Below are 17,910 nucleotides of genomic sequence, written 5' to 3'. Positions count from 1 at the left end.
CAACATCAATAAGATGATTTGATTTTGGACAGGGAGCAGCTTTTTCTCCATTTATGCCATGTACTGTAAATTTACTTCTACTTAAATTTATGCTCTTAAATTTATGCTACTTTTATTTATGCTCTTAAAGTAGAACATCACATAGCTTTTAGTAACTAGATTTATAAAGCAGTCCAGTCTTTTTATTGGTTAAAATAATCTAAGTCATTTATGCAATTTTTTACACCTGTTTTGACCTCACAGAATAAAAGCAAAAAAGAAAGTATAACTGTACAACTCAAAATAAAGGCTCTTTTATGTTTCTTGAATAAGTAGAAGAAAAATAAAAGAGCCTTTATTTTGCATTGTACAGTTATATTTTCTTTTTTCCATAACTAGCTCCTCAGAATCTAAGGTGTATGTTTACTTAGTTGTTATTTTCAAAAACTGACCTCCAGACCACTTTATAAACTTGTTCTATGGTTATGTAACTACAGTTTTTCAGTATAACTGATCAAAGCTGAAAAGCATAATTGATTTTTAATGATCTGAAGAAAAACTTTATTTTATACTGTTTGCCTGTCTCAAATATCCCAGCAGTGTTATAATATCAGAATGTAGATAACAATTCAAGATGTATTTTTAAAATAAACGATGTTCCGAAATGCACAAAGTCATGCCTTTAAAGTACTTTCACTAATAGGACAACTGTTGGCATGCCCATGACAGCTGCTTTTGATGATTAGTAAATTGCCGCCTTATTGTTTTGAATGTTCTTCTTGAAATGTTTTAATTGCAATCATCACAGGCTGATTTATTTTGATTGTGCAGTTCCTTGCTTTGTGTTAATTAGCCTGGGCATAATATGCTCAAGAGCAATGACAAAAACACATTACAACCTTTTTCCAAAGGGCTGTAACCTCCCTGAATAAAGTGTGCCATTTAATGACTAACTGTGAATGGCCAAAATGCTCTGTTTAATGGTTTTGAACTTGTAGGTCCACACACTATTTCATGCTCATGTGTCATCAGTGTTATAAGGCCCATGAAAAAGCAAAAAACAGTTGCTGCTTTTGGTTTGCCAGGCTTCATAGATGATAACGCTCTCTGGGAGTGAATAACCTGCAGTTGAAGCGCTGCTGCCTGTGGCTCTGTCCTCACTCATCCAGAGAGCAGGTCAGAGGATGGCAGCTTGCAGAAAGAGACACATCTGCCACACTGACGTTCTGCCAACACTGCAGCACACTGACACTATAGAGCACACCAGAGTTGCTACTATGAACTTCTGTATCTGTGTCTCCTTTAAATTGACATTTAAATAATTATTTTTCATCCTAGGGAGTTGATTTTTGTTTACTTGTTAAAGGTGCACTCTTTATAAATGTTTTCTAAACATTTAAACAAATAAATTGAAATAGTAGAATTTTCTTTTTTATATTATGTTTTAAATTGTGTAAACTGTAATGACACGAAGGTCATATCTTGATTTCCGTTTTATATCGATTAATCATTCAGCCTCGCACAGTGCAATGGAAAGATGTGTTGTTTTGCGTTATTATCTCAATTAGCATTACATTTCAAGCTTACAACTTGGATATAATTCTGGCAGAATACAAATAAAGATTTTTAGAAGTATATCTCAGCTCTGTATGTCCATACAATGCAAGTGAATGGTGAATAGAACTCACAAGGTCTAAAAATGACAGAGGCAAAAAAATAAATATTCAGATAACTCCAGTGATTAATCCATATCTTCTAGGCAATACAGATGTGGGTGAGAAACCTATCAATATTTAAGTCCTTTTTAACCAGCCCCAGTAGTTGGCTGAATATGAAATGTAGATTTAGATAAAGTTCTGGTCATCATTCACTTGCATTGTGAAGACCAACAGAGCAAATAAAACAGCAATTAAACATCAAATAATGCGCTTTTGTAGTGCTTTCAATAAAGCACTGGTTGAATATAATTTACAAATCACTTTTTGTTTTTATTAGCATTTGTCATACAGTCTCAACCGTTTCTGAATTAGGATTGTAAAAACAATGTAAAACAGTTAAAAAAATAAAAATAAAAAAAAAATCTTATATTGGCCATTGTATTGCTTTCCTGCACAAATTAATAATACAAATGTCCAAAATGTCTTTATCGGCCAAAACACAACAGGCAAGGACAAACATCTGAGGCTAACAAAACTCTGAGCAAGTAGTGTAGCTAGCAAATATAACAAACCAGGTGCAAGAGACATGCCTTTTGCACCTGGTTTGTTATATTGGCTAGCTTCACTACTTGCTCAGTGCTTTGCTGGCCCTTGCCTTAGATGCTGACTGGATCTTTGCTCATTGTTATGGCAGCAGTTGCCATAGCACTGTCACTACTAGTGAAGGAAACATGATAAAATCGCCTGGATGGCATCTTCTGTCCACAGCCTACTTACAACCATGTTTTCCACAGTAATGACATGAAGCATTGCGTACTTGGCAGTCTGCTCCGCTTTAGGAGGAATCTTGTTTCCTGTGACGTCCATTCACTTTTCATTCAGAGGTGTAATGAGGCAGGCGAGGATTGAGGATCTAAACGCAGCTTTAATGAAACAAAAGATAAACAAAGTACTCAGAATATAAAGAAACAAAACACAGGGAACCAAGTACAGTGCATAACAACATATGCAAAGAGTAACCAGGGGAAACAAGGGCTTAAATACACAAGTTAAAACATGGGAATGAGGAACACCTGGGGAAACTATCAGGGGAAAACCAATCATAAAAAGAAACTACAAAACAAACAAGAACAGGGAATTACCGTAATTTCCGGACTATTGAGCGCACCTGAATATAAGCCGCACCCACTGATTTTTAAATAAAATATCATTTTAAACATAAATAAGCCGCACCTGTCTATAAGCCGCAGGTGCCTACCGGTACATTGAAACAAATGAACTTTACTCAGGCTTTAACGAAACACGGCTTGTAACAAAAATAAATAGGCTTTAATGAAACACGGTGTGGCAGCGGGTGCGTGGTCAAGCGCCCGTCCGGGAGAGAAAAGCGGTTAGGGCGCTTACACCTGAGCTAAATTATGTCTAACACCGGTGTCTAATTTCAGTAAGCATGGGGACAGCGGCATAAAAAGGCAGCAGCCACAGAGCTGAGAGAGTGACACACGTCAGTCTAGTGTTGGCGCATAGAAGAATTGAGAAACTTTATAAAATTGATTGTAAACATTGCTGTGGCCATTAAAAGCCTTACCTGGAACGTCAAGTGCCCTGCTGAAAACTGTCACACTGGTGCCCGTGTGACAGTTTTCCCAAGGACACGTGAAGCAGGGCACTTGAAATTAGACACCGGTGTTAGACATAATTTAGCGCAGGTGTAAGCGCCCTTACAGCTTTTCTCTCCCGGACGGGCGCTTGACCACGCCCCCGCTGCCACACACGGCTTGTAATAAAACATTTGCAGTAAACAGTAGCCTACCAAGAAAGTCATTGGTCACTATCTTCCTCGTCCTGTGCACTGAAACCACTGAAGTCATCTCCTTCAGTGTCGGAGTTGAATAGCCTCAGATTTTGTCTTTTTGCACTGAGTCAATTCCTCAAGCTGCTGTTTCCAACGTCTTATCATCGACTCATTAAGACCAAGCTCCCGTGCAGCAGCTCTATTTCCTATTCCAACAGCCAGATCAATCGCCTTCAACTTGAAAGCAGCATCATATGCGTTTCTCCATGTCTTTGCCATGGTGAGGGTGACAAAATTACTACCGTAATCAGAATGATGGGAAGTTTGAGCGCGCTCGATTTAATCTAAACAGTAAACAAAAAAAGTTGTTTTTTTTTTATAAAATTTGAAAGCGGGAAAAATCCATATATTAGCCGCGTCATTGTATAAGCCGCGAGGTTCAATGCGTGGGAAAAAAGTTGCGGCTTATAGTCCGGAAATTACGGTAAACAAGAATTACAACATAAGTCAAGTCAAAAACAGGGAATGCATGACAGAGCCCCCGCCTTTAAGGAGCAGCTTCCAGATACTTGGCAAGGGTCAAGAGGCGCAGAGGAAACAGGCAAAGTCAGGGAGGCTTTAGACCAAGGCGGAGCTGGAGGTTCAGAGGGCTGAGGTCGAGCTGGTGACCGAAGAGGCCAGAGCAGATCAGGTGGACAGCCAGCAGACCAAGAAGGCCAGAGCAGATCAGGTGGATGGCCAGGTGACCAAGGAGGCCGGAGCAGATCAGGCGGATGCCCAGGAAACCAGACCAGATCAGGCAGACGGCTTGGAGACCAGAGCAGATCAGGCGGACGGCTTATAGACCAAGGAGACCAGAGCAGATCAGGTGGATGGCCAGGAGAACAAGGAGGCCAGAGCAGATCCGGTGGATGGCCAGGAGACCAAGGAGGCCAGAGGAGATCAGGTTGACGGCCAGGAGACCAAGGAGGCCAGAGCAGATCAGGCGGACGGCCAGGAGACCAAGGAGGCCAGACCAGATCAGGCGGATGCCCGGAAGACCAGACCAGACCAGATCAGGCGGACGGCCAGGAGACCAGAGTAGATCAGGCGGACGACCTATAAACCAAGGAGACCAGAGCAGATCAGGGGGATGGCTAAGAGACCAAGGAGACCAGAGCAGATCAGGTGGGTGTTCAGGAAACCACTTCAGGGTAGCGACTGGGTCAGGAGGCCTGGGAGGCAGCCACAGGGCAGGGAATGGGTCAGGTGGTGGAGAAGCTGGAGGAGGGGTAGGCAGAGTCACTAAAAGAGGAGTTTCTGGGAAGTTGAATGGAATTGCTGAAGGAGGAGTCACTGGAGGAGGAGTCTCTGGGGGAGCGTGCGAAGCCGTGGTAGGAGTCGTCTCTGGGGGAGCGGGCGGAAACGCTGGAGGAGGAGCCTCTGGGGAAGCGGGCGAAGCCATGGAAGACTTGTGGGTGGAGCTGTGGAGACTGTGGGCAGAACCGGGAGAGGCTCGTTGAAGGCAGGCGGAGCTGGGAGAGGCTCAAGGAATGAGGATCGAAACGCAGCTTTAATGAAACAAAAGATAAACAAAGTACTCAGAATATAAAGAAACAAAACACAGGGAACCGAGTACAGAGCATAACAGCACATGCGAAGACTGACAAAGAAACCAAGGGAAACAAGGGCTTTATTACACAAGGGAAAACAAGGGAATGAGGAACACCTGGGGAAACAATCAGGGGAAAACCAGTCATTAAAAGAAACTACAAAAAGACTACAAAACAAACAGGAACAGGGAACTAAACAAGAATTAAACATAAAAGTCAAGACAAAAACAAGGAATGCATGACAAGCAGGTTTGTCATATTAGTTCAAAAACTATTTTTTTTCTCATCACTATAGTCAGTGATAGAAACTGCATCTTACCCTGCAAAAATAAAATCCTTATTTTTGTCTTGTTTTTTAGTTAAAATATCAAAACATCTTTTCAAATAATATACATATTTGATAAAATATTAAGCCTTGCTTTTTTGTAGTTGCTTTATTTGAGCAATTGTTGAAATTTTATATATATATATATATTTGGGGAGTTATTCTATAAACATTGGTGCCAGAATCATTCTCAGATTTTCTCCTGTGAAGAAGGATCCATCTGCTTGACCTTGTGGCCCTGCACTGTATCGTCAGGGGCAGTGTGGCCAACTGATCTAGGCAAGTGGGTCTTCACTGAAAGAGCTTTTCTGATGCAGAGATCAGCTGTGCATGACAGACCCACTTCTTCTTTCTTCAGCTGTCTGAACTTGCTGCTGCCTCAGAATTCATGTTGCTTGTCAGTGCCAAAGAGAAATGACTTCAAAAGATGATGCATATTCAGCTGCTGCTGCAAAGATGTATAGTGAATTGAGGGTTTAAAATAATGTAGATCCAAATGTTTCTGTAATTTATCTTGGCAGTGTCCTTATGTCCTAGTATCAATTGAACTAATTGTTAGAAAGCTGAAAATGTTTTATGGATGTTTAAAAATGTTTAATGTTATTATATACGGTATACAGTTTAGGTGTATAAAACAGTGTGTGTGTGTGTGTGTGTGTGTGTGTGTGTGTGTGTGTGTTTATGTATTTTGTTGGTTCGGAAGGAAATTGGTACCAAAGTGGAATTCAACTGATCACAAAGTATAGTCAGGACATCACTATTTGAAAAAATTTTTTTTTTTAATCAAATCTAGACAGGCCCCATTTCCAGCAGCCATCACTCCAATACCTTATCCTTGAGTAATCATGCTAAATTGCTAATTTGGAACTAGAAAATCACTTGCCATTATATCAAACAGTTGAAAGTTATTTGGTTCATTAAATGATGCTCAACATTGTCTTTTGTGTGTGTTTTTGATCAATATTAGGCCAGAAATGGCAAAAAAGAAACCGCTTTCTCTAGAAACTGGTCAGTCAATCAATGTTTTGAGGAGTAAATGCTACACAATGCTTGATATTGCCAGAACCTGAAGATTGCACACAAAGGTGTACAATACAGTCTTCAAAGACAAAAGAGATGTGGAAGGCAAGATGTACAACTAAACAAGAGGATAAGTAGATCATAGTCTCTAGTTTGAGAAATAAATGACTCACTTGTCCTCAGCTGACAGCTTCATTGAATTCTGTTGTAAGGCAGGTCCTTACCAGACATCACCAGCAACAAAGTTGCCTATGGGTGCCAAACCACCTTCGCTGGACCAGGACTGGCAAAAAGTGCTCTTCACTGAGGAGTCACGGTTTTGTGTCACCAGGGTTGATGGTCGGACTCGCATTTATCGTCGAAGGAATGAACGTTACACCAAGGTCTGTACTCTGGAGCGGGAGTGGTTTGAAGGTGGAGGGTCTGTCATGGGCTGGGTCAGTGTGTCACAGCATCATCAGACAGAGCTTGTTGTCAATGCAGGCAATCTCAAGAGTCACCCCTGGTGAGACAAAACCATGACTTGTCAGTGAAGAACTCTTTTGTGCTGCCTTTATGTGCTTTTTTGAGCTTCAAAGTTCTGGCCGCCATTCACATGTATGGACACATGTATAGAGCAGATATATTCTTCTAAAAGTATTAATTTGTGTTCAGCAGAAGAAAGAATGTCATGCACATCTTGGTTGGTGTGAGTGATGAGAGAGTTTTCATTTTTGGGTGAACATTCCCTTTAATATTATTATTATTATTATTATTATTATTAATTATTTTATTCAAAAATATAAATTATTAGAAAATAATTTCCCTTAAAAATACTTGAAATGCAAACTTTTATATCAATATTTGATTATATAAATAAACTATTTTAGTGTCTTTCCAAAGGAATATTATTTCCCTTATCATGGAGTAAATTGAAGCAGAGTTTACTAAAAGCAGCACACATTCATAATTTACTGGATTCAGAATTCATAGTAAGCTTTTATGGTAACACTTTAGGGAACAGAAATAAGAGGGTAATTAATGACTAATTAAGGATTTTTTTGGCACTAAGGGCCAATAGTGTTAGATTTGCACCTCTATTTAAGTACTACCATACAGTAAAGGTGCATCACAGCAGCATGTTTATTGTGTTTATTTAGAGTCCCACAAACATCTTACAACAACCCATAACCCTAACCTTCCCTACATTGTTGAAATACTATATGCATTCTACATATATTTCATACTTATAAGCCGCACATTCTCACAAAGTACTGAGAATGTATAAAGGATGTATTTTGCGTCATTCAAGCTAGTGATATATTTAGTTTTATCTAAGAAAATAATTATGACAACAGCAAATATAATTGGGCTATAAAACAAGAATAAGAAATCAGCCAATAAAGGCATAATAAATACTTTATAAGTCCATCACTAGTCACTTACAATTGTAATTATTGTCTTATTTCTGATAACTAAAGAATAACTTATTCCTAAACTAAAGAGTTACCGTTTCTGAACAAAGAAAATGAATTTCTGGCACTAGACTATTCTTTCAGTGAATGAGTGCAGAAGGGTATGCATAATTTGCATTATGTACTGCTCTCTTTTATGTGTTTCTATTAATACAACTGTGGCTGGTGACTCAGAGTGTATGTTGTTTAAGCCTAGGATGAAATATGTATTTATTTATTTTATTTTAAATATATGTACAACCTTTATTTCTATTTTAGGAGACTCTTTCACACAGTTCAGGTTCTCTGATGAAAAGGACTGGGAGATGGACTCACTGGCAAATAAACAGGTAAGTGTTATGATTAATGTTTTTTGCTTTCTTAGTTCGATTGTTTAAATCCTGTTGGCTAAGATGTTTGAGAAAATATCTGTCAATGAAGTATTCTCATGGTTGATGGACTTTTTCAGATCCCAGCTCTGTTTATAGACCTGCCGGCTTTAGCTCAGAATCTGCAAGAACTTCCACTACACACAAGACTAAACCTGGAGGCTGAGTTTATTCAGGTAGTTAAGAACCCTTGCTAAATTGTTGAAATACAATAAACCACTAGTACTATGAATTGCTTTTCCTGTAAGATTAAAAAGACTACGATAAAATGACTGGTTTTGACTTCTATTTTCAATTAATGAGCCATGACCGAAGCGATTATGTCGGCCCATTGTATATTAATATGCTGTAATGTTCTATGTTATTTGAATGTTCAGGTGACGACTCCTGTTGAACTGCCATCGGTGACAGTACGTCATAAAACAGACTCCACTGTAATAGGTGGATTGAAAGCTCCTCAGGCAGGCCGCGAGTCAGCACTGGGTGTTTCTTGTGCTGTAAAGCCTGTTCCAGTTACCACACCATCTCTTTCAGTCCCAACATTGGTCCAGTCTGACATGGATGATGCTGACAAGGAGCTCGACCTTCTCCTCAACTTGCAAAAACCTGTTACAATAGATGAGGTGCTGAACAATCCAGAGCAAGGTATTCACATATATCGTATAGGTTCTTTCTTGTATGATAAGGAAAATTCCAGGTTCAATACAAGTTTAGCTCAATTGACTGCATTTGTGGCATAATGTTTATTACCACAAAAAATGTATTTTGACTTGTCCCTCCATTTCTTTAAAAAAAGAACAGAGCAAAAATCTGTGTTATAGCGCAGAACTTACAATAAAGTAAAATGGGACAAATCTGTAAACTTTAAAATGCTCACTGATACAAACTGATCTCAGTTCTGGAGACTCTAGGCTGTCATTAATGGTTTAAACTTTCAGTGCACCAAGACAACAAAACAACATGGTGCCAATCTCAGCCGAGTTTGTATTTCTTATAAACGACAACAACACTACATCTTGTAAGAAACCAGCCTCAGTTGTCTCATTAAAAACTAGACTTTAGTTTCATCAGATTTTTGCCATTTTTACAATTGCATCGATTTATTGTGAAACGGCACGCTGTTAAACATAATAGAACTAACTTTCCATATAAATTCCACATTAACTGTGCATTTTCACATTGACAGTCAATGGGTGTATCAAAAAGCTGGAAAATGTTGCTTTCAGAGGCTATATACAGGGTTAGGATAAAAATAAGGTGCATTTCAAACTGTTCTGAGACCAGTGAAGACAGACAGCACACTGGAGGTTAAGTCATTCACTAAGTAGGGAGCTGGGGAGCATCCTATAACTTTCCTATGCAGCCTAATCCATTCACTTTTAACATCTTGTCAAAAGTTCAGTTTCAGGCTGAAGATGTTGTTTTGGACCACTCAACATGTTTGGCAGACATGGGACAATGGTAATCAGTATTTAGATTCAGAATTTATAATGCTACATTTTATTTTAACACAGCTAGCTGTGTTGATGATGATGCTGGCCATTACTTTTAATCAGAATTATTTATTCAGCTTTATAGAAATCAGCTGTAATGTCTATAAAATCTCAAAAACATGAAAAACCAAAAATCCTGGACACATAATAAACTGCGTGATGAAAATAATCTATATATCTAAATTCTACAGCTTGAAATTGCTTACAATTTCACGACTTGGACCCGCTGTCCACATATGTGGACATACATTTTTAGGGAAACTGTTTGCTCAAGAAAATGACTATTATTAATAATTATTTTTGCTTGTTTATTAGGTACTACTAGTTCCAAATCAAAAAGGGAAATGGAACATGCACACAGTAGTCATGCAGTGGTCTCAGGAGGTTAAGTGCCTTACTGTAACCTCGATTTTTTTTTTTTTTTTTTTTTTTCTTTCTTAAGAAAGGTAGTCAAAATACATTTTTGTGATTCGAATTCGGGGTGTGCTGAGTGACTCCAGCCAGGTCTCCTAAGCAACCAAATTGGCCTGGTTGCTAGGGAGGGTAAAGTCACATGGGGTAACCTCCTCGTGGTCACAATCAGTGGTTCTCGCTCTAAATGGGGCGTGTGGTAAGTTGTGCGTGGATTGCGGAGAATAGCATGAGCCTCCAAATGCTGTGAGTCGGCGCGGTGTCATGCACATCGAGCCACGTGATATGATGTGCGGATTGACTGTCTCAGAAGTGGAGGCAACTGAGACTTGTCCTCTGCCACCCCGATTGAGGTGAGTAACCGCGCCACCACGAGGACCTAGTAAGTACCTTTTTTAAAAAGAAAAAAAATGGTTATAAAATAGTTTCGACCATAAATTCTGAGTGAATGAGCAACTTTCAAAGTCGTTGACAACTGGTCAATTTGTTACTTTGTGAGTTTTTATTTTTCTCTGTCATTTTGCAGTTGCATCACGAGTAAAAACACCCATTACCTGTGTTAAAATCACAGTAATGCAATTTCTTGAGGCTTATTGCTTTATTTCTTCACCTCAACAGCTTCAGATGAGGAAGAGAGAACAGAACAAATGGTTGACATGAAAAATCTGAAGCCAGAAGTGGAGAGAGAAGCTAAAGCCATGAGGCAGGAAGTGACAGAGGAGGATCTGGAGGACTGGTTGGACAGCATGATCTCCTGACCTGACAGAGACACTTTCCTCCCTGGTGACTGACACTGTCATGGATAAAATAAGCACATGTGGATATACTAATGCTGACGTAGCTTTACCTCTGTGCAGACATTAGCATCGTACCATGTCATGTGTCATTAAACGAAGAGGACTAATTTAGTCATCCAATATAAATCATGTTTCATGCATGTGTTATTCCTAAAAGTTGTGATGTGGGACAAAATGTGCAACAGTTGTCAAACCTGCTGTGAAAGGCACCTGTCAAATACTCAATCAGTTCTTTCACTCTTTATATTCAGATTAAAAGCACTTACTGACAGCTGGGATTTATTGTATTAGCTACTTTATTTTCTTTCCCCCTCCCCAAAAGAAATGCAAATTACCAAAGCTACTACATACAAATGGCCATAAAGTGTTGACTTTCCTTCGATACATTTGTTTTACAGTTTTGTCATCCACTGTAGTCCTCCCATTTTTTTTAGCAATTGTGCTGCATAAATAAGCAGGCAATCAATGTTTCGCAATAACCTTCATCAAACGTTAAAAAAGCAGTGATAATCTTTACTCATGAACCAGCGTCAGCTAACGCTATACAACTATTTACCTAGATGAGACTGTCAATTATACAATCTAAACTAAAATGAAATCTAGTGAAACATACAAGCAAGAACAAAAGATTTGCATAATTTGCATAAGGCACTTTTAAGTGTGAGAAACATCTAGTGGACTCTAGCACATGATGGATATTAATTCTCATTCCACCAGTCAGATTATCATTCTTGAAGGCATAACACATTCTTTATAGTTTTTTTTTTTAATCAGACAGGCATAAATCCTTTTTAGCACTCACTGAATACTAACAAGGTATTCTTGTGCATATTTGTGTGTACATTCATTCAACGCATCAAAATCGTACATACAGTAACATCTTATCTCACAACTTAATGTGCATTTGTGAGTTAAGCAAATTAGGCAATATGTCAATTTTTCTATGTGTTTTTAAGGATCAGACATGGTGTTTTGGCAGGTTTTAATTTGGCAATGTGTCTACATGTTTTCACTGTTGTACTTAAGTTCACAATTTTGGTTTGATGACAATGAGTTCTCAATATGTTGCTGTCATTTCTGGTGTAGAAACTGCTGAGGTTTTGAGTGATTGGATGATTTGGTATAGCAGCATTTGATGAGAGCTAGTTTTGGATGTTGTGTCTAACCTACATAAGGTCCTAAAGTTGTGTGAATATTAGAATCTTGTGCAGGATGGTGCTTGTAATTTCTCTTATTCGGATTGAGGTCAAAACATGTCCTTTAACCCAGCTGGTCTGCGTATTGCTTCCGGAAACAGTCTCCAGCAGGGAAGAAATCCCAACACCTTTCCTGATACATCTTCCAGACATACGACTCCTGTACACAACAGGACAATAGTGGACATATGTAAAGCGCATTATATCACCCAATAAATGCTCTTTATTAATTGCACATTCTTTTGAACTTCTTAAAATTTATCCTCAAAATTTTTTCTTAAACTTTAATGTATTCAGCTACAGAACTGGAATTGTTACATTTCTTACAATTCCCATTACTAAAAATGTCAAAGGCATGATTTTTTTCCATTTAGATTTCAATTTGTTTTGCGGATTACCTGACCAGTATGTTCAGTCTCATCTTTGTTGATAAGATACATCAGGAAGAATCTTTAAAAAAAAAAGAATATTTAAACATTCATATTTGTTGAAATAATGTTTGTGTGTTACTTCAAGACAAATAAAATGTACACTCACAAATAGTTGGCCAGATTGTGCTCTTGTAATGTATGGGTCTCAAAGCCATGCGGGGTTCTGTCAAAGTAGTCATTCCCAATTCCACAGATAAAGCATTTTGTCTAGATAAAAAGACAAACACTTACAATGAACAAACTGTGCTCTTTTTAGACCTGGAGGAACATGTGACAACAAACACTCACCTCCATGTCCTCCTTCACTTGCTCTTGCTGGTCTCTCAACTCGCCAAAGGCATCAATGATCAAACCTGGTTTGCCAATAAAAGCATACACAAGTACACTGATAAAGACCCTTCACCGTTATGTTTAAGATATTGGCTATGAGGTTATGTTGGCTGGGTAGACTTGTTGCTATGTAAGACCAGTGTTTAATTGGGCATGTTAATCAGTGCAGTACCCTGAATGATGGCCAGCAGAATGACGATGACGAAGAAAAAGAAGGTGATGTCAAACAGAATGCGGTACAGCTCGTATTGGTCACCGGCTGGGTCCACGATTTCGTCACCGATGCCACCGCCAGCTCTCACACCCACGTACATGTGGAACAGGTAGCACTGAGGAGAAATTTAAATAATTTTTGGTATTTGATGTTCTTTGACAATTTGCAAAAAACTTTAGAGTGAAGTTTAATTTCTGCGCCACCTAACGGAATTGCAATCTGTTTGACTCAAATGGGACAGATGAAACAACATTGGCTCTTCTGCTGGTGTAAGTTTGTTTCAACACTTAAGTTATTTTTTAAATTCTGAAATTAAACACTTCACCTGTTATAAATAGAAATAAATGTTATCTTTAAAAATCCAGGTTTAAGCCAACAGATTCCTTTCAAAACAGGAAACTGAGCTCACAGTCATCATATCATCACACTTCATGTCAGGCGCGTCCTCATCCTCGCTCTTGTTGTAGAACTTGCGGAAGAAGTTAAAGGCCACAACAGTGTACAGGTAGACCACGACTGCCAGGAGGCCCACAGTCAACACCAGCTATTCAAATGAAGACAGTAATGAATTATAATGAGATTTCAAGGAAAAGTGCTTTGTGGTAAAGCTGTGCTACTGTCACCCTCTGGTGGATGAGACTTGCCTGCTTGCCATTGTGAGTTACAGAAGAGAGAATGGTTCTCAATGTCTTGACGCCCATGGCAATGTCCAGCAAATGAGCAGCGAAGAAGAAGTTGTTGTAATGTCCAAGAATAGACATAATGGTGTACCAGATCAGATAGAGATAAGACTGAATTGAAAGACAAAATGGTTTTGTCAAGCACAGTTTTTATATACAAGACAATCTAACATGTTTGAACCAGAGCCGTACTCACATTGTCAGTTAGCACCACTCCCATTTTCCAGATGTGGTACTTGGTATCAATGGAGCTCAACCTGCAATTGAAATCAAAACGGTCATGACTGACAATTTAAAGACAAGGAAGTAGTGGTGAGACATATCAAAGGGCTTATTCCTTATCCTATATATCAATATCCTATAGCCTTAAGCTTTTTACTGAAGAAAAATGTGAGTCATCAATTACATTTTTGGTCCATTTTCCCAGAAGAGAAAAACTGTACATTTTAAATGTGTTCATGTGCTAAAAGTTAATTTGGTCAACTTTTAGGAGTATACTAAGAATATAGATCATCAAAGCTTATGGACATGGACTTAAAGCCACAAAACTCTAATTTTGATTTCAAGGGTCTGTAAGACTTTCAGGCCACTTTGCCTCACCAGGACACCAGAGAGGCTTCCTTCACAACAGCCTCTTCAGTGGGATCAAAGTCCAGAGCACTCTTATCCAGACCCAGAAGTTCAGCTATGCGCTCGGCCCCATACAAGTCACCATATTTATTTATGACCTAAAGAGAAGAGTAGACAGTCCACTGAATAAATAAGCCATCAATTGTTAACAGGTAGAGTTTACTGTTATTCTGCTCACCTTCCTCTTAACAAATTTGTCCCAGTAATTGTTAGGGAAGGACCTGCAAGAGAGGGGCAAGATGATTTAAGTATTAAATTCCCATGATATTGGAATAATGGATGAATTCAAGGAATGATGACAGGAAATAAAGTATTTAAAACTTTCAGACTGAAATTGCAATGATCACTAATTACTGTTTGTTAATTACATAATGACTGTGTAACACTAATGAACAGTAAGTTATTAAGCGGAGCTACTTACTTAAATATTTATAGTAACTTGTAATATGTGTAGGGTACAATAGGGCTAAAAGGCTCCTTTGATTTGATTTTCTCCCAAAACATTAAATAGCATCAAAAACTACCACTGTAATTTCCTAAACACCTGTTTGTCACTATACACAGCAACATTTTCCTCTTCCATGAGATCATTGCATGCAATGTCTTAAGTTTGATTTTAAGGTTATTTGCTTAAACAGACAAATTTTTGCCTTATAACTATTGGCCTGATATCTACATGGTATCACTTTAAACCCCCTGGGGGCCTTTTGCCCCAGGTGTGGGGTAAAAGGCTCCCTCGCCAGCTTTTTTTATTATTATTCAAAAAAATTATATTTTATTCAAAATAACCTTCTGTTGTTATTTATTTTTACACAAACTGTGTTGCTCCAACAATATGCAATAAAAATGCACTTTGAGATCAGAAAAAAAGCTAATTTTAATAAAGGTGTGCCTTTAGCCCCATTGTACCCTTAATGACCATTTCAATCCCATAAAATGTTTTTCTTAGACAGAGCACAAAAGAAGAAGTTTTAATTTGAAGATTTTAATAGTCTTTTAAAAGGACCCAGAGGTATCATAAAAGTAAGTCTTCCAATGGCATATGATTTGTGTTCACGTAAGCTATTGTGAACAACCTTCTTTTTTTAACCAGTGTCAGAAATGAACTTTTACTTAAAGGAAAAATCAATTCTATATAAATTTGAGTTTCATGGGCATTTTTCTTTTTCATAATGTATAAAAAATGTCTTCCCTATATACTTCAATTGAATAATTTTGAGCAAGTTCTAAACCTGAATAATTAGATTGAGAAAATATTACCAACAAGCCATAAAATTAAATCAACATGAAATCCTTATTTATTTGATAAAGTGTGTAACTAGACTTAGAATAGAATAAGACTATATCAGATATTACACATAAAAGTTTTTGCTTCCACATTTTGAATTTTGGGGGCATTTTTTTGGGACGATATTAAAATGTTTTGGGTGAACTATTCCTTTTATGTAAAGTGATTCTAGCATTTAAGAGAAAGAATGAATAAAACAGAATATGAAGGGCTTCTTACGGAGCTGCAATAACCAAACGATCCCACTGCCCTTTGATGTCATCATCAGAAGGCTGCTCGGTAATATATAAACCATCAAACTCAAGTTTCCTAGCGATCTCTTTCTCTCGCTTAAACACAACTAAGGGAACCTACAGAGAGGAGAGGACAGGGTTACATTAGTAACACAGTTACGCACCTTGCTTTGGCATACCGTCAATCCAGAGAAACAAACTAGAAATGTAATTATGATAAACCTTGAGGCAGTAATATCCAATGACACAGAGGCAGGAGATGACCGTGTGTAATACAGCCAAGAAAGTCAAAGTGGGTGCCATATAGCCAGTGCTCTCCTGAAGAATGAAATATTCTTCATCACCCTCATCCTCTCCACCACCCCAGGCTCCCTCCTCTTCCTCATCATCAAATTCTCCAGTGACCTTAGAGGGGGACAATATTTAAACATGCTAGAGAGTGGCTCACAAAATAGGTGATTCAAAATATGCTGTATGTGCAGGTCCTATGTTGCATTTTTTTATGCATTTAGACCACATACACATAATCCATAATGCATTTCGTTTTCAGTTCTCTTACGTCATCGTAATGAAGTTATGGAGAGCACTTTCAAGCCTCCCCTTTTTAGTGGAGGAAAACACCATTTCAGAGAGAATGAGAAGTGTAATCGAAGCAATAACAAAGCATTTATAAACGTCTTAATATGTGGACGTGGCCTTAAAATTGATAGAAAACAGATCTATCTACAAGACACCTTGTAAAAGAGCAGAATGAAGTTGATGGCAAAGGCCACAAACAGAGCCAGAAGACGAAGGTTGTAGAAATTACGAGCCAGGTAGTTCTGAAAAGAAAAAGAAAAAAGTCTTTAAAAAAATAAAAAGATCTTTGCCAGTTAAATAAACAACATTTTCCTACAGGGCAAACTGTAACTAGAAGTGTAAATAAAGCTTTAGCTTACCAGCATTTTGGTTTTGTAGACTTCAAGACCTGCAAAGAAGCTGGCCATGAATGCTTGAGATGCTTCTTTTGGTGATCCACGTTTGGCTCTTAGAGATGGTTTTGCTTCTGCTGAATCCTCCGGTGTTTCCACTTCAGCTTTTTCTTCTTTCTCCTGATTCTCTGTGCTATAAAAATTGCTATGTCATCATCACTAACTGACAAATAAATGACCAAAGACAACATCTACATACAACAGACAACTTACTCTGCTTTCTCTGGCTCTGACTTCTCAGCAGCTGCTTTCTGTGTATTTAAAACAAATAAAATAAAATCTATTGCCTTTTCCCCTTAGAACTGTACAGAATTACATAAAACACTGCAGTGTATGACATCTAATAAAATACAACAAGGATAGATACAAGGGCATGCACGACTACTCATTTTACTAGTTGACTAATCAACCAGAAAAAAAGTCAACTAGTTGACAGGTCAATATCTAAAGGAATGTGAGGTTGCTTTAAAAACAAATTTGTACAAATTTGTAAAAATGTTGACAGATAATTCCCAATGATGTCTGTCTTTTTAAATTGTTGTTACTGAAATTGCAGCTTCACTAATTTTGCTGGCATTATCATTCGGGAAGCAGTTTCTCTACGGAGTAATTTTTTTTGTCCATGTATCCACCTTTTCATGAATGCAGTGTCGCATGAACCATAACAGAAACCTGTTTCCATTTTCCGATCTCCAGTTTTTTCACTTGGATCTGCATGTTTTTAGCGGATAATTTGATGTTTAGCATATTAAATTTGTACAAATTTGCAAATAAAAAAATTTAAAAAAATCACGTGGCACCATAGTGCTGATACTTTGCAGCATGGGTGGGGAAAGTACAGCCTCTAGGCCATATAAGGTCAGTGAGACCATTTTACCCAGCCTGCAACGCCATTTGAGAAATAATTTGAAAAGCAAAAAAAAAAAAAAAAAGGCCATTAACTGTATATATATATATATATATATATATATATATATATATATAAAATAAAAATTATATAAAAAAATTATAATAACAATGCAAAATATTATATTATAAAAAGACC

At 37.9% G+C, this 17,910-nt stretch overlaps 3 protein-coding genes across 3 annotated transcripts in view; 1 reads left to right on the top strand and 2 right to left on the bottom strand.

Moving 5' to 3' along the window:
* Positions 1-4,876, bottom strand: part of LOC127623927 (formin-like) — a 21,801-nt gene extending 16,925 nt beyond the window's left edge. The window contains exons 1-2 of the mRNA XM_052098509.1: positions 4,479-4,876; positions 1,141-1,230 (exon numbers count right to left, since the gene is read on the bottom strand). Of these exons, the coding sequence (XP_051954469.1) occupies positions 1,141-1,230; positions 4,479-4,876 (488 nt within the window). The remainder of the gene's footprint in view (positions 1-1,140; positions 1,231-4,478) is intronic.
* Positions 4,877-8,064: 3,188 nt separating this feature from the next.
* On the top strand, positions 8,065-11,031 carry aven (apoptosis, caspase activation inhibitor). Its single transcript, XM_052098244.1, has 4 exons — positions 8,065-8,152; positions 8,272-8,367; positions 8,569-8,836; positions 10,714-11,031. The coding sequence occupies exons 1-4, from the start codon at positions 8,129-8,131 to the stop codon at positions 10,851-10,853; spliced, it is 528 nt and encodes a 175-aa protein (XP_051954204.1). The 5' UTR covers positions 8,065-8,128; the 3' UTR covers positions 10,854-11,031.
* A 139-nt stretch (positions 11,032-11,170) lies between these two features.
* Positions 11,171-17,910, bottom strand: part of LOC127623761 (ryanodine receptor 3-like) — a 91,352-nt gene continuing 84,612 nt past the window's right edge. Inside the window, exons 88-102 of the mRNA XM_052098243.1 lie at positions 17,079-17,116; positions 16,833-16,998; positions 16,629-16,715; positions 16,117-16,299; positions 15,881-16,011; positions 14,552-14,594; positions 14,344-14,471; positions 13,940-14,000; positions 13,708-13,854; positions 13,473-13,607; positions 13,022-13,178; positions 12,808-12,872; positions 12,626-12,726; positions 12,487-12,538; positions 11,171-12,248 (exon numbers count right to left, since the gene is read on the bottom strand). Of these exons, the coding sequence (XP_051954203.1) occupies positions 12,153-12,248; positions 12,487-12,538; positions 12,626-12,726; positions 12,808-12,872; positions 13,022-13,178; positions 13,473-13,607; positions 13,708-13,854; positions 13,940-14,000; positions 14,344-14,471; positions 14,552-14,594; positions 15,881-16,011; positions 16,117-16,299; positions 16,629-16,715; positions 16,833-16,998; positions 17,079-17,116 (1,590 nt within the window). The 3' untranslated portion in view covers positions 11,171-12,152. The remainder of the gene's footprint in view (positions 12,249-12,486; positions 12,539-12,625; positions 12,727-12,807; positions 12,873-13,021; positions 13,179-13,472; positions 13,608-13,707; positions 13,855-13,939; positions 14,001-14,343; positions 14,472-14,551; positions 14,595-15,880; positions 16,012-16,116; positions 16,300-16,628; positions 16,716-16,832; positions 16,999-17,078; positions 17,117-17,910) is intronic.

This window comes from Xyrauchen texanus, chromosome 30, assembly GCF_025860055.1.
Source record: "Xyrauchen texanus isolate HMW12.3.18 chromosome 30, RBS_HiC_50CHRs, whole genome shotgun sequence".
Taxonomy (NCBI): Eukaryota; Metazoa; Chordata; class Actinopteri; order Cypriniformes; family Catostomidae; genus Xyrauchen; species Xyrauchen texanus.
The sequence above is the reverse complement of the archived record's forward strand: the minus strand, read 5'-3'. Positions and strand labels throughout refer to the sequence as shown.

Bases quoted from the DNA above. Each gene is read 5' to 3' on its own strand.
- aven (XM_052098244.1), top strand. From the start codon at position 8,129: ATGGACTCACTGGCAAATAAACAG. The intron at 8,153-8,271 runs GTAAGTGTTATG...GGACTTTTTCAG, and splicing joins ACTCACTGGCAAATAAACAG to ATCCCAGCTCTGTTTATAGA. The intron at 8,837-10,713 runs GTATTCACATAT...TCACCTCAACAG, and splicing joins GCTGAACAATCCAGAGCAAG to CTTCAGATGAGGAAGAGAGA.